At 48.2% G+C, this 16,906-nt stretch overlaps 1 protein-coding gene across 1 annotated transcript in view; it reads right to left on the reverse strand.

Moving 5' to 3' along the window:
* Positions 1 to 1,031: 1,031 nt before the first annotated feature.
* LOC125461567 (transcription factor E2F1-like) overlaps positions 1,032 to 16,906 on the reverse strand; it is a 34,683-nt gene continuing 18,808 nt past the window's right edge. Inside the window, exons 4-7 of the mRNA XM_059652738.1 lie at positions 9,743 to 9,901; positions 7,644 to 7,758; positions 6,411 to 6,642; positions 1,032 to 3,859 (exon numbers count right to left, since the gene is read on the reverse strand). Coding sequence (XP_059508721.1) covers positions 3,609 to 3,859; positions 6,411 to 6,642; positions 7,644 to 7,758; positions 9,743 to 9,901 — 757 coding nt within the window. The 3' untranslated portion in view covers positions 1,032 to 3,608. The remainder of the gene's footprint in view (positions 3,860 to 6,410; positions 6,643 to 7,643; positions 7,759 to 9,742; positions 9,902 to 16,906) is intronic.

The raw sequence follows: 16,906 nt of genomic DNA on the forward strand, positions 1-16,906 counted from the left end.
ACTTTAAATCTGAAGTAGATAAGTTTTTGTGCATCTCAACAGATATCATTCTTCCTGGCATGAAGCTGATCGACAGACCACCCCAATCTCAGGCTCTTGCCAGGGACGTGATGGAGTTGGTAGCTGGGGCAGGGGGAAAAGGAGTTTTCAGCGATCTTCTCAATATTTGCCTGGAGGGGATTTCTCAAGGCCCATTAACTAGATGCTGGGTCAGCACTCACCCCTCTGCCACCCACTTTCCTGCACTCACACAGCAGAATTCAGGGTCAGTGGGCGAGTCAAGGGGCAGTGGTTGATGTACAGTTGAGTACCATCAGCTCATTGTGTGAAAACTGATGAATAATTAACTCTGGCCTTTGCAAATCCATGAAGTGCTTCCCAAGATGCCATCAGTGGCCATAATGTACATCTTCATCGTTTCTGAACAGAATTGCAGCCAGGTTTGACGCAGCTTTACCATTCCCTCTCTACTTTTCAATTCTACCTCACTGAATATAACACCTTTCGTTTGTTTTTTTACAAAATGACTATGCTAAACTGTGGCACAACTTTAGTTAGGTGTATTTGAACACAGTTGTCTCTGTCCTCTACACATCTATATCCATCACTAAGCCTGCCTTGCAACTTTGCCAGGCATCATCCTTGTTTCAGTTCCATCTGCTGCTGGAACCCTTGGTCTGGGCTATTCCAACAGAGTACCACATTCTACCGCTCCATAAATCATAAATTGCCCTCTGCCACTGACCCAGTCCTTCCTGAGTGACCCTGGCCCACCACCCTCTTTCCCCACCCCAAATTTACAATTTCTACCCCTGTTTACATATCACTTCACAGACCACCCCCCCCCTCACCCAAGCTCACCATCTCCGCAGCCCCCAACACCCCAAACCAGCTCACCACCTCCACAGCCAACCCTCACCATCTCCTCAGCCCTGTCCCCCAGCTCACCATCGCAGCAACCAACCCTCACCATCTCCGCAGACCCCTCCCCCGGCTCACCATCTCCGCAGCCCGCCCCACTCACCATCTCTACAGCCTCCTCTGACCTCCAACCCTCCAAGTCCCTGTGCACTCACTACCATTCTGGCCTCTCCAGCCTTCCCGATTTTAACTACTCCACCCTCAGCAGCTGTGACTCGAGAGCCCTATGCTCTCTGCTTCAGAATTCCCTCCTTAAACCTCTGCCTCCCACTCTTTGGCATTCAGACATTCTCTGAAGCCCACTGTTCTGATCATCCCTCAGTAGCTTGGACATGCATTTTAAGAGCGGCCCTGTGAAATGCCTCTGTTGCATCAAAGGCTGTTGTCAAGAGTCATAGAAGGCGCTATATAAATCCAAATTCTACCCCTCTCCCTTCAGGGCCTGAGCTTTGCTTCGTAACGTAACCCTCAAACTGCTCAGAGGTGGGTAAGTGGTGCACTGAAAATGGCCTGGACAGTTGGCATTGCCTGGGTGGTGGGGGTGAGAGTTGGGGAAGGGAATGGATGCTCACGGGTTCAGTTAGAGGCCCCCAACAGCCACCTAACGACCCCAGAGGTGACTCTCAGTCACTCACCTGCCCGGCCAATGGGAATTTCTAAACCAACAGGTTAACAGGAAGCTTGGGCCCCCACCGCATCATAATGGCAACGCCACAGTAGCATCAGGACCACTCCTGCGAAGAGCGCGCCCATCCTACTCCACCCAACCCGAAAAGACTCAGTGGGCAAAAATGGTTCCCCTTCACGGGAAATGGGATCTTTCACCGGGGATGTCAATTTCAGCAACGCTCCAAGCCCAACAGCACCCCCACACCCCGGCCTGGAGAAGAGGGTGGTGGTTTCTCCAACCCCATCCATTCCTCCTCCCACCCCACCTCTGACTGCACAGGTGGCTCTGTCGCACAGAATCCACACCAACATGGCGCCTGCTGGAAATCTCGGAATATTCCTCAGCCAGGGAAAGGTTTCAGCCTCTGGCTGGAACAAACAAACAGCTGGGAGGAGAGAGAGAGGTCGATCGGGGCAAATCCTTGCCAAGAGAAAAGAGGAATGCTGATTCACAACAAAATTAAATCCTGGCAGTTATGGTTTCAAAGCTTTCTGTCTCGCACTTGACCAGACAGTTGCAAGAATGATGTTCACTTTGAATTTGGCAATGTACACAGCAGGAGGAAAAGGGTGCGATTGATTCTGACACAGGTTCTGGTGATTTATTTGATAAACGTTCTTTCGCTGCTGGGCAAGAGTTTAGAAGTGACATGCTGATCTCATGGATATTGTGCACAGAGTTCCCCTGGCAGGGGCAGGGAGGCACAAACTTGCCATTTGTGCTCAGTGAAAAACGGGAAGCTTCAACAGCGTGTTGCCTTCACTCCTGCACCAAATGATTGCTTAAAATTAATACCATCCACAGAACAAAGAGTTTGCTTCAGTAGGAGAGAGCCAGGAGAGCTGCCTTCAGTTTAACAGAGACAGCAACCCACCCCACCCCCTCCACCCACTGTCGATTTGTGCCAAAGCTGCTGGCTCTGTTGGTGCGAGCCAGTGAGGATCTGCACTGCACAGGAAGTGTGGGCCTTTCGGAATGAATTGCCGGGTTTATCCACTTACCATGTGCCACTTCCCCTCAGGTGCACAGCGCTGCTCCCTCAGGACAGGGAAGAGAGGAATGCTGGGATATGTGTGGGGCCTCCCCGCCCACTGTCCGAGCATGGCTCCTACACGGAGACAGTAAGAACCTTGGATGCTGGAGTCAGAGATAACACAGTGTGGAGCTGGAGGAGCACAGCTCCTACAATGGTCCTGTCACAGTCGTTTGGTTGCTAAGAACAAGTGTCTGATGTGCAGATGATGGCCCGAGGAGATGGTAGTGTAACCGTAATGTCCCTATGTTAGCAATCCAGAGGCCCAGGCGAATGGCCTGTAGACAAGGCTTCAATCTGTCAAGGCAGTTGGTGGAATTTAAATTGGTTCAATTAAACTGGAAACTAAAGCTAGTTTCAGCAACAATTATTGTTTTAAGACAAAAATTCCTGTCCTTTAAGGAAGGTAATTGCTGAGCTTATCCTGCCTGGCCTACATGTAACTCCAGAGACAACAGCTATACAGTCAACTCTTCACATCCCAGTTGGTCACTCAGCTCAAGGGCAATTAGGGAAGAATAATTAATGCTGGTCTCGCCAATGTTCACATTCCACAAAAGAATAAACAAAAACAGGGAAGGGAGGAAAGGAAATGGAGGGGGTGCGGTGGGGGGGGACACACAATAATGTACTCTGTGGTTCAGGAAGGGAGGGCACCTTCATAGAGAGCAGGAACCATGGAATGAGTAAATTCATTCCAGCCTCAAACTTTCATCTTCCAGCGATTCCAGCAACTCCAGCTGATCGATCACACGAGGGAATGGGAGAAAGCCCTTCCCAAACATTTCCGGGACAGAATAACACAGTAAACCAAGACAAAAACACACAAGAAGTGCAGATGATGGAAATTCTGAAGAAAGGCCACTTGATCTGAAACGCTGATTCTGCTTTCTCTCTGCACAGACCTGCTGAGTTCCTCCAGCAAATTCTGTTTCCGCTACAGACTAACACAGGCTGGCTCCTAACTTACCCCCAAACACTCCCTCAGAACTCCAGCGGTGGTAATGTATCAAAGTCACAGTCGAACAATTCGCTGATCCCTTCCCCTTCGTCTAAACCAAAATGGTAATCCTGAAAAACTGGCGGAGAGAGATTGACAAACATGTCGTCGAATGGGATTGTGGGAAGGGTGTCGTCCGGCTGCTGTAGAAGATTGACAGCTGAGGTCAAAGGGGAGAGGTTAATGTCCACAACTCCTCCCAATGGGGAGGATGTATTACTTGCAAGGTGCGTCCCTGTGAATGCAGAAGAAACAAGTGTCAGTCGAAATTGTAGGAAATGATGGGATCTTTCCTTCCTCCCCACAAACACCTACAAACAGAAATAATCAGGTTGAAAGATGCAATAAAACCAAATTTCAATGTCTCAAATAACTGCGCTGGAGAGTCAGAGTGGAAAGAGGCCATTCAGCTCACCAAGTCCATACTGACCCTTTGAAGAGAGTTTTACCGAGACCCAATTTCACACCCTATCCCCATAAGCCCACCTTTACCACTGCTAATCCTCCCTGGAACTTTGGGCAATTTAGCACGGCCAATCCACCAAACCAGCACATCTTTGGACTGTGGAAGGAAACCACAGCACCCGGAGGAAACCCACGCAGACAAGGGCGGGACATACAAACTCCTCGCAGATATTCGCCTGAGGACAGAATCAAACCCGGGTCCCTGGCACTAGTGCGAACCACTGAGCCACCCCAAATTTGGCCGAGCTGGCAGGATCTGTGAAGAGTTAATGCTTTAAAATCAGTATGTCTCTTTCTTGGCAAAGATTCGTATCAAACTTAAATTGTTAACTCTGTTTCTCTCTCAGCAGATGCTGCCAGATTTGCTGAGTTTCTCCAGCACTTTGTTTTTATTTTAAGAACTCCAGCAAAGGGGCAGTATTTTGCTCTTGCGTGTAAATTACAATGTCAACCTTCAAATGATACAACGGCACCTCTGCAAGTCAGCACTTGGGGGCAAAACCCAGTCTAAGTGCACAGGTTCAACGCCTAATGCACCTGATAACATGTGCTTTGGAGATAGCACCCAGGGTGCTTTTAGAAACAAGAGGCTTCTATTTTTGTAGCTATTTCATGACCTCGATATCTCCACGTCAACCACGTACTCCTGAAACACAGTCACTACTGTAATGCAGGAAACACAACAGCTAAATTTCACACAGCAAGATCCCACAGACAGCAACGTGCCATTCACGCACTATCAGAAGAAGGTGAGAGGCTTTCAGTCTGCAATTAGCAGGACGGGGATGCAACCACAAAGCTGAGCAACTTGATGTACGAGTTTGTGCCAATGTGATACCAGGTGGGTAAGGTGTACACTCCGAACACAGGCAGACTGGAAGAAACAAACTCGTCCCAAAGGCCATTTACAGTGGGCTGCATGCCAGCTGTGCCCAACCAGCCTGTATTTAGCAGCTTCAGAACACTATATCCACCATTAGATGTGATTCTGTTATTGAACAACATTGATTAAATGATCCAGACTGTGCTAACAATTACACATTGTAAGATAATCAGCTGGGCACGCAGTCTGATGTATTTGCGCATGTGATAGGAGGGTACAGAACTCTGTTTTATGCAGATAAAAGGAATTCCTCCATATATTGCACCTTTTCATTGGGAATAAAATGGGCTCATTGCAAGTGGCAATCTGTGCTGCATCCCCATGGCAACACCTTGACCAATCACAATCCGCCTGAGAACTAAGATTGGCAGGTAACTTCTTGCAGCATCTCCATGCCAACGATGGCCCAACCAATCAGCAACCCCTTCTCACACTGTAAATCAGTGTCCCTTATTCTTGCCTTGTTACACTGACAAACGTGAGATGAAAAGGTTCAGTCTTGGGCTCCGTTTAGCAACGTTTTACATTCTATACTAAGCAATTAGCCATGTGACGGTGTCTAAAATACTGTGTGCAGTTCTGGTCACCCTGTTATAAGAAGGAGAGGGTTCAGAAGAGATCTACCAGGATGCTGCTGGGAATGGAGGGTTTGAGTTATTTGAACAGGCTGAGCCTTTTATCACTGGAGCATTGGAGGCTGAGGGGTGACCTTATTAAGGTTTATAAAACCATGAGGGGCATGGATAAGGTGAATGGCTGGTCTCTTTTCCATAGGGTGGGGATTTTCAAGACTAGGGGACATATTTTTAAGGCAAAAGGAGAAAGATTTAGAAAAGACATGGGAGCAACTTTATTTTACATGGAGTGTGGCTTGTGTGTGCAATGAACTTCCAGAGGAACTGATGGATGTGGGTATAGCTATAACATTTAAAAGACATTTTGATAAGTACACGAATAAGAAATGTCTGGAGTGATATGGACCAAGCGCAGACAGGTGGGAATAGTTTAGTTCGGGATTATGTTTGGCATGGACTGGTTGGACCAAAGGGTCTGTTCCTGTATGATTCCATGACTAGCTAATGTGCTTATTTTCAGTGAAGTTGATCCTGGGGTGGGGGGTGGGGAGGGGGAAGAGAGCAAGAGTTAGAGAAAAGGTGGTGGTGGAACAGACTTTGTCTAGGCCACCAGGAAGCAATTGCCTGCTCTTGAAAGGCTCTGTTGTGTGCATTTAAAGGGCAGGGGTGAGCAGCAATTTAACTGCTCATCGGAAGGACAGCGCTGCCTCAGGGAGCACTTCCCCCTGGAATGTCATCTTCAGATCAATACGCTCAAGTTTCTGGAGCAGGATTTGAAACCACGACCTTCAGGCTCAGAGGTGACTATATTGCGCACTGGAACACGGGCCACAGGGAACAAAATAAGGCCAACACACACTGACCTTGGTCATGGCTTGAAGATGACGAGAGGATGGTGCCCTGGGAAGTGCTTCCTACCAGTTCCTGGTGGGTCACCGGACCCAGGCTGCCCATGCGGATGGGGCTGACTTTAACAGGACTGATCTTCACGGGGCTGCTGAGGCTCTTCACAGGACTGCAAGTTCCCGAACCGCTCTCGGGGCACAGGAAGACATCCACAGGCCCTCTGCTGCTCTGCAACGAGATCTGAAGTGCCTACACACACACACACACACACACACGATTACAAATGCTGTCAGTGAACCAATTTAGTGAAGTCAAATCACTACTGCCTGCAGTGGCTCAGAGTGTAAATGCACCCGCGGCCCCCACATTGAATAAAGAAATGACACCGAGCCTGCTTCCCATTGAGGGGACTGGGCTTGTTCCTGAGCTTGCATGGGATGTCAGCATTTCTGGCAAGGCCAGCATTTGTTGTCCATCATTAATGACCCTTGGACTGGGTGACTTAGCAGGATCATTTCAAAGGGCAGCTGGTTCTGGAGTCACGTGTAGGCCAGGCCGAGTAAGGATGGCAGATAGTGTTTTCAGGACATTAGTGAATGAGACGGCTTTTCACGGTAGTCAGTGGTGTATGTTGTTTCTGGGATAGCAGGAACTGCCGATGCTGGAGAATCTGAGATGACAAGGTGTAGAGCTGGATGAACACAGCAGCCCAAGCAGCATCAGAGGAGCAGGAAAGCTGACGTTTCGGGCCTAGACCCTTCTTCAATTTTTCTGAAGAAGGGTCGAGGCCCGAAACGTCAGTCTTCCTGCTCCTCTGATGCCGCTTGGCTTGCTGTGCTCATCCAGCTCTACACCTTGTTATCTCAGTGGTGTACAGTACCTTGTTAATTGAACTTCAATTGCAGCGCTCGTCTGGGTGGGATGTGAACCCATACCCCCAAAGCTTGAGGAGGCTGGGCCCCATCGCCAGTCTGGGACATGACCATGGCACCACTGTCTTGTCCACAGAAGGGATGATTTAACAAAATGTTTGGGATCAGTAAAGTGATTGATAGGGTAGAGTGAGGCAGATGGATTGAAAACTAAGTTGTAGATCAATCACATGCCCACTGCCTGCCTCACCACCAACACCCTCCCCATGCATTCTGCAAGATCAGTCTTCAATTGCTTGGGGGCAGGAAACACTCAAAGGATGGTGTAGGCCAAATTTGAATTCAGCTTTGGAAGGGATCTCTGTGAGCTTTACATACCTCACTGGGATCAGTCACCTGAAGTTTGGTATCAGCGGGAGCTTTAATGACCATCACCATCTCATCAGCCAAATCTTCGATACTGCGCAAGTCCTGACATGTGACGTAGGCAAATGTGCGACAGGAAAAGGTCAAGGAATAATTTTAGACTGACAGAAATAATATATCCCATTCACGACCTTTAAAGATTGCACAATGGCCTTTGTACCAGAAACAAAAAGCTATCTTTGCACCAGGTTTAATCTGGCATCGAGCAGAGATCTCTGTGCGGCGTCAATACATTTCACTAACACTTACAGTTCACTGCATTAAAACCCAGCAGTCATTTAACACGAGATAATAGGAACTGCAGATGCTGAAAATCCAAGAAAACAGGGTGTTGAGCTGGATGAACACAGCAGGCCAAGCAGCATCAGAGGAGCAGCATTTAACAAGTCCTGCATGGTCAGTTTGAAGGAATAGACAGCATTTGTTTTGTTCAATCATGAGATGGGAGCTTCACTGATAGGACCAGCGTCTATGGCCCAAACCTAATTGCCCCTGACATGATGGTAGTGAGCGGCTTCTTGAACCACTGCAGTCCATTTAAGAAGCCAACTCACCACCAGGAAAGTACAGGTGGCAGGGAGCGCAAGGCGGATGCAAAGAGAGAAATACTCCTTTCAGACAACCTAGACTCTGATCCACAGATTTATGGATTAACAGGAGGCACAACCTTTGGATATATCCACTGTCTTGTTCTGGATCTGGTTACTTCTGTGCACCAATCCCGAACACACCACAACCCAAACCCAAACCAATCCCAATCCCAATCCAACACAACTCAACCCCAATCTAACATAACCCAGCCCAACACAATAGAAAGCCAATGCCAACACTACCCAAACCAATCCCAACACAACCCCATCGCAACTCTATACAATCCAAACTCAACACAACCCCATCCCAACCCTCTACAATCCAAACTCAACACAACCCCATCCCAACCCTCTACAATCCAAACTCAACACAACCCCATCCCAACCCTCTACAATCCAAACTCAACACAACCCCATCCCAACCCTCTACAATCCAAACTCAACACAACCCCATCCCAACCCTCTACAATCCAAACTCAACACAACCCCATCCCAACCCTCTACAATCCAAACTCAACACAACCCCATCCCAACCCTCTACAATCCAAACTCAACACAACCCCATCCCAACCCTCTACAATCCAAACTCAACACAACCCCATCCCAACCCTCTACAATCCAAACTCAACACAACCCCATCCCAACCCTCTACAATCCAAACTCAACACAACCCCATCCCAACCCTCTACAATCCAAACTCAACACAACCCCATCCCAACCCTCTACAATCCAAACTCAACACAACGCCATCCCAACCCTCTACAATCCAAACTCAACACAACGCCATCCCAACCCTCTACAATCCAAACTCAACTCAACGCCATCCCAACACTCTACAATCCAAACTCAACACAACGCCATCCCAACCCTCTACAATCCAAACTCAACACAACCCCATCCCAACCCTCTACAATCCAAACTCAACACAACCCAATCCAAGCCCCACACACACATGGACAAACAGAACCCAAACTAAACCCTAGCCCCCAACGGGGCCACTTCATGAACTTCTTCATTCCCTGACTTCAAATGTCAAATGACCCAGGTCTATGGTTCAAATGATACTACACACCCTCCTGTGACTTGGCCCCCATCCATCTCCAGGAATCCTGCTGTATCCAGTTTTCAGATCCTGTTGCACCCCCAGCCTCCCCAGCATAAATCAGTCCGTGGCCTTTTTCCCACCTGACCAGCACTGTCTACTCCAACCCCACCTCTCAAGCCTGCATTCACCACTCCCTTAGGACCCAGTTAACCGTCAGGATCAGACCTTCGATCTATTTCCCCACGCCTCAACCATCAATTCACTACATTCTCAATCACTCCAGCTCCTCTGTCCTTGTCCCACTCAACTGCAGAGATCCGAGGAGTTAACGCTCACGCTACCTGCTCAAAGGGCAGTTAAGGGTGATAGTAAGTGGCAGCACGGAATGTAACCCGAATGCAGCAAAGGAAGGATATTTCTGGCTTTCCGAGTCCTCTGTCAGCAGTTTGAGCTGCAGGGTGCAGCTCTGGATCAGCTCCTCCAGCTTCCGATCGTTTTCATCCAGTTCAGCAATGTCCTTCACCAGGGCCTGGTACCGGGCAAGGACCTCACCGTCCAGGAACTGATGCCCACCCCTGGGGAGCAGAGGAAAACAGGAAAGAATCACAACCAATTCAATGGGAGCAGAAGGTACTAAACAGATGCTCTTGAATTGCAAAAGGCATCGACAATCGCCCGAAGTGTGGATTCTGTACGAGCCTCAAGTCCTGCTTCCAAAAAAATAAGCAGACAATGCAATGAAACAACAGCTTGCATTTATGTAGCTGACGGGACCGACAAAACTTAGTATGGCCTATCACACCTGATGAAGTGCTTGTGAAATGTGGTCATGTTACTACTGCCACATGCTGCTGACTTTCTCCTGCCTTGCTGTTCTGCCCTTTTTATTAAAGGGGACTGGTGATATCATGCTATCAACCAAATCAGTTCCCAATAAGATATCTATTCGCTGACACTGGCGAGCCTAGAACTGATCCTGCTATTACAAGTGCACAATGTGCCAGTAACATTTAACCAGAAGCACAGGTGTACTCTTTTCTCTCAGCCCTTTCTTCAGCACATATCAACCCTCTCACAACCCATTCACCTGGATCTGCCAGGCCTTGATGTCATGGAAACTGCTGGTTTCTCTCTCTGGTCATACTTGCCCTGTTTAACAGACTGATTAACCAAGGGGATTGGGTGAACAAAGAAGGAGGGACGTTTATCCCTCCTCACATGGGAGCTTAATTTGGAGTACACTGTGTGGACCTGTATTAAATAGGGTAATCTCCCTCAGGCTCTGGTCTAACAGAACCACAGCAGGTTTTGAACACAGGTTAAGACAAAGGGTGTGAACACGAAACGTACACGCAGGTGTTGTTGCCCCAATTTTTACAGTTTTTTAATATCGACGTGGTGACCAAACACCTTTTGTAAACAGAAAGCACAGATATTGATCGAGTCTATTGTGTGTGTCGAGATGGTGTTACAATTGTGGTAAATGTGGACCATCCACATGCAACTTCCGTTATCTGATTTGGTTCACTTTGATTTCGTAGTGTCACATGTACCGAGGTACAGTGACAAGTGTTGTCTTACATGCTTTACAGGCAGATCTTCCCGTACAGGTGCATCAGGATAACAGAGCAGAGTGTGCAATACAGTGTTACAGCTGCTGGGAAGGTGCAGAGAGAGATCAGCATTAAAGAAATCCATGAAAAGTCTGACAGCAGCAGGGAAGGAGCTGTTCTTGAATCTATTCAATGTGCGTACAAACCTTTATATCTTCTGCCCGACAGAAGAGGGTGCAAGAGAATATGACTGGGGTGGGAGGGGTCTTTGGTTATGTTGATTGCTTTCCCAAGGTAGCAAAGTCAATGGAAGGAAGGTCTATTTGCATGATGGACTGGGCTGTGTTCACAACCCTCTGTAACTTCTTTCGGTCTTGGGAAGAGTAGTTGCCTCAGCAGGCTGCGATGCATTCAGATAGACTTCATGGAATCCCTACAGTGTGGAAGTCCACACTGAGCCTAAGAGCATCCCAGCCTGATCCACCCCCAATAACCCACCTAAGCTACACATCCTGAACGCTGCAGGCAATTTAGCACGGCCAATCCACCCTAACCTGCACATCTTGTGACTGTGGGAGGAAACCTGAGCACCCGGAGAAAACCCATGCAGACATGGGGAGAACATACAAACTCCACACAAACAGTCACCTGAGGGTGGGACTGAAGCCAGGTCCATGGCGCTGTGAGGCAGCAGTGCTAACCACAGAGCCACTGCTGCCCCAAAGGATGCTTTCTATGGTGCACCTATTAAAAGATCTGATTTTAACAGCAGAGACTCTGCGACAGCTGTACACGAGAAAACAAAAATAACATTACAGGTGACCAAGAGTGGGTTAAGAGAGAGGACCCTCCTTACCTGACCATAACATTGTACATAAAGTGAGTTCTTGGCTATCCTTGACTATGTATCAACAATTGGAATATGCTAGCCTTCCATCCTCAGTTCCAGGCCAGGGTAAATGCAGTCTAAATGCTGAATAAAGCACCTTATGCATCACACATTCCCACCAGGAACTCAATCAGGAAAGGCAAAGATATCCCTCAGAGTAACAGAGATGCTGTATCCCATTAGCCAAGCTGAATTTGCAGTCAGATCTGACAGCAAAAGATAACAAGCTTAAACGTCTCTCCCACCAGGATCTTCTCATGACCTCAAACCCACTTTACAAGGAGTTTCTATTCCAGTCATCTTGACCACAATAAAACATTCCTTGAAAATCGACAAGGCAATCATCAGACAAAAATCGACACAATCTGAAGTGTCATCAACTCAAGGAGATCCGGTGATGACATTATAGGGTAAGAAATTCAAATACTGAGACTAGTGTTCCGAGGGCACAGGTTCAAATCTCACTGCAGAAGCCGGCAGAATTGAAATTCATTTAATAAAACGGAAATTGAAAGCTGCTTTCAGTAATGGTATCCATGAAACTACTAACAAGTGCTGTTTAAACCCACCCGGTTCACTAATGTCCTTTGGGGAAGGAAATCTGCCATCCTTATCTGATCTGGTCTACACGTGATTGCGGGCCCACAACAATTGGTGGATTCTTGACCACCGTCTGAAATGGTCTAACAAGCCACGCAGCTCACCGGCAGTCAGGGAGGGCAACCAGTACTGCCACAGCCAGAGATATCCACATCTCAAGACAGAATAACGAAAAAACACAAATCCAAGTTATTTGGTTTTGCCTTTTCCAAACTGTATCCCACTGAGGATTAAGGAAATCAAAGCAGGACTGGAATGTGTTCTAGAGATAATAGGAACTGCAGATGCTGGAGAATCCAAGATAACAAAGTGTGGAGCTGGATGAACACAGCAGGCCAAGCAGTATCTCAGGAGCACAAAAGCTGACGTTTCGGGCCTAGACCCTTCATCAGAGAGGGGGATGGAGTGAGGGTTCTAGAATAAATAGGGAAAGAGGGGGAGGCGGACCGAAGATGGAGAGAAAAGAAGATAGGTAAAGAGGAGAGTATAGGTGGGGAGGTAAGGAGGGGATAGGTCAGTCCAGGGAAGACGGACAGGTCAAGGAGGTGGGATGAGGTTAGTAGGTAGGAAATGGAGGTGCGGCTTGGGGTGGGAGGAAGAACAGGTTAGGGAGGCAGAGACAGGCTGGACTGGTTTTGGGATGCAGTGGGTGGAGGGGATGAGCTGGGCTGGTTTTGGGATGCGGTGGGGGAAGGGGAGATTTTGAAACTGGTGAAGTCCACATTGATACCATTAGGCTGCAGGGTTCCCAAGCGGAATATGAGTTGCTGTTCCTGCAACCTTCGGGTGGCATCATTGTGGCACTGCAGGAGGCCCATGATGGACATGTCGTCTAAAGAATGGGAGGGGGGAGTTAAAATGGTTTGCGACTGGGAGGTGCAGTTGTTTATTGCGAACCGAGCGGAGGTGTTCTGCAAAGCGGTCCCCAAGCCTCCGCTTGGTTTCCCCAATGTAGAGGTAGCCACACCGGGTACAATGGATACAGTATACCACATTGGCAGATGTGCAGGTGAGCCTCTGCTTAACATGGAAAGTCATCTTGGGGCCTGGGATGGGGGTGAGGGAGGTGTTGTGGGGAGAGGTGTAGCACTTCCTGCGGTTGCAGGGGAAGATGCCGGGTGTGGTGGGGTTGGTGGGGAGTGTGGGGCGAACAAGGGAGTCACGGAGAGAGTGGTCTCTCTGGAAGGCAGACGAGGGTAGGGACGGAAAAATGTCTTGGGTGATGGGGTCGGATTGTAAATGGCGGAAGTGTCGGCAGGAACAGCAACTCATATTCCACTTGGGAACCCTGCAGCCCAATGGTATCAATGTGGACTTCACCAGCTTCAAAATCTCCTCTTCCCCCACCGCATCCTAAAAGCAGCCCAGTTCGTCCCCTCCCCCCACTGCATCCCAAAACCAGCCCAGCCTGTCTCTGCCTCCATAACCTGTTCTTCCTCTCACCCATCCCTTCCTCCCACCTCAAGCGGCACCACCATTTCCTACCTACTAACCTCATCCCGCCCCCTTGACCTGTTCGTCCTCCCTGGACTGACCTATCCCCTCCCTACCTCCCCACCGATCTTCTTTTCTCTCCGTCTTCGGTCCGCCTCCCCCTCTCTCCCTATTTATTCCAGTTCCCTCTCCCCATCCCCCTCTCTGAAGAAGGGTCTAGGCCCGAAACGTCAGCTTTTGTGCTCCTGAGATGCTGCTTGGCCTGGAATGTGTTTTCTTAGTTTTGGGGACAAACATCATTAGCACACACCCTGCCATGCAACAGGTTTGGTGACAAAATGATGTAATCCCAGGGAGAGGGTGGCTTCAGTTTTCATTCAGGAAGCTTTTGCGCAACTGACCTTCCTGAACTTCAGAAATGTGTCACTAGTCAATGCTGCTGTGGTGATGCTGTCGCTTTAGTTGTCCTCGTCAAGATAAACAACATGCACTTACATAGCATCCTTAATGTTGCAAAACAGCCAAAGACACTTTGCAGCAGCAACAAAATTTAATACACTGAGCCGCGGGGGGAGATACTAAGCCAGGTGATCCAAGCTTAGCCAAGGATGTGGATTTTAAGCAAAGGAAGAGAGAAAAGCAGAGAGGCTTAGGGAGACACTGAAACGTGGAGACAAACAGGAGAAGCAAATTGGTGGAGCCCAGAGATTGCAGAATGCTTCCTCAATACTCCTTCTCTTTCATTTTATGCATCTACACATCCTCCTTGAATTGGGAAGGGTTCGAGCCCAAAAGCTAACTTTTTCGGGAATGCTCCTTGGTCAACACACAGCAAAGGTGGTTACAGCAGGCTTGCCATCCCTGGACAATGCCGTGTGCCATCTCCTAATGCCCCAGCAAAGTCTGGTAATCCCTGTTGTCCCATCCTTCCCCTACTCCCGCACCGTCCAATTAAAAGATTAAAGAGACCAGTAAAGTTTCCTACACAGCACTGTTTGCAGTCAGCAGGACATAAACGAGCTTCATCCATACACACACACACACAGACTACCTGTTTTTTTTTAAAAAGACTGAGCAAAAACAAACAAGTGTACAGGTGAAATGGAGAGGTCAAATGGTATTCCCTTCACATTTGACCCACTTGGCAAGCGAACAGTGATTCTGCTGCCTCACTGCAACATGACTCTGCGTTTTCACTATCACTGTCAGCCAGGACTGTTTTATTTGGTCTTCCTTCCCCACCCGGTGAAATATTCAGTGCGATGGCCAGAAATCAGACAGTGAAATCACAACGTCAAAACATTGCACTGACGGAGAGACTTCCCTTAGAGTCAGTCAGTTACTGTCGAACACTGTAACAACACAGGGAGAAACGGTGACCGATGCATTCGCTGCAATTTCCCACAGATAACGTCGGAACGAACAGCTAGACTTTCTTCGGTGAGAAACTTAAAACAGGGATGGTCTCAGTAAATAGCAAAGATGGAATATGAACAGGAATGAAGGAAATGAAACAAACCAATGGTGCAATGAGACAGAAAAGGAGCTACTACTCTTTGCTAACAATACCTGAGGCAGCACGGTGGCTCAGTGGTTAGCCCTGCTGCCTCAAACCCTACTTAGCATTGTCACAGTAGCATCCCGAAGACTTGGTCTCAGCCTCAAACTCAAATCCTGTACCAACCCGTCCGTCCTCGTCTATCCTTTAAGAACAACACAGAAATCCTCCCAATTGTGGAACATTTCTCCAACCTGGGGAGCTACTTTCCACCTGTGGAGATTCAACATGTCACATCCAATCTGCAAGTGCTGCCTTTGCACAACTAAGGATGAGAATCTTCAACTGTGAGACGCACACTGATACCAAGATCCTCGTACATAAGGTAGTCATACTTCCAACAATTCTGTATGAGTCCGAAAATTGGGCTATATACAGGTAGCGCCTCAAGAACGTGGGGAAGTACCATCAATGATTTCGGAGCTGGATTCTCAGCATCAGCTGGGAGGACAGATGTACTAACATCAGTCCCTTAAAGCAGTCAATTGCAACAGCATCGAGGCACACAATCATCTGAAACCAGGTCTGCTGGGGCAGCCACGTGCTGAGGATGCCCAAGTTCTGACTACCAAAGCAAATCATCTGCACTCCGTCGGGAGTTTGGAAGGAATTGTTAGGGCTGAGAGCGAGAGAGCGAGACAACATTATGCACTAGTGGGTGGTGTAGGACAAGGGAATGTAATGCAAGCATAAGCTTCAAAAAATTGGTTTTGTGCAGTAAGTGGTTAATGCTGGAACTGTGTGCGAGCGTGATGGGGGCACGTTCAGTTCACATATTCCACACTGGAAAGGAAGAAGGTGCAAGGTGACACAGAGAAAATGGCAGAGAGCGACGTGCTCACTCAAAGAGCTGACACAGACATGACGGGCTGAAAGATTTCCATCTGCAGCACAGCACATCTGCGATAACCGTCAAGTCACATCCAAATCACATTGCAGATTTGTTCAGATCATTGCACCTCTTCCACAAAAGAAAAGGGCAGATGCTGGCTCAATTAAAAACATTTAAATTGGAGGCAGATCAAAGTTAATTAGGTCAGGGAATTTATGGAATATGGTGTCAGGGCAGGTGAGTGGAATTAGGATACGGATCAGCCAATGATTTAACTCAATGGAGGAACAGGATTGATGGGTTGAATGGTCCATTCCTGTTCTGATGACATTAAGAACCACAAGGCCCTCAGATCAACAAAGCAGTTTGCATTTAGGATCGGCAGAGAGATGGGTGAAGAACTGGCAGCCGGAAGGCGTAGCCAGGGTGTGTGACAGAATAAGCTGGAATACCAAGCATTTGGAGCAGGCGGAAAAGACAGCAGGAACCCAGAATACAAGTAATCTCATTACCGCTACAGGAACATCTGATGGCTTGGGAACAGAAGCCTACCAATGCAGGGCATCCCCATGGAAACACATCCACTCCCAAGTCAATACGCCCAACATACACGCACTCAAACACAGTTTTGGTGGGTGCAGCCTGTCAGGGTATACCTGACACTAGATTCCTAAAGCAATTGTGCTGCTCATAACTCAGCTGTGGCAGAAGGTT

Source organism: Stegostoma tigrinum, chromosome 19, assembly GCF_030684315.1.
Source record: "Stegostoma tigrinum isolate sSteTig4 chromosome 19, sSteTig4.hap1, whole genome shotgun sequence".
NCBI lineage: Eukaryota > Metazoa > Chordata > Chondrichthyes > Orectolobiformes > Stegostomatidae > Stegostoma > Stegostoma tigrinum.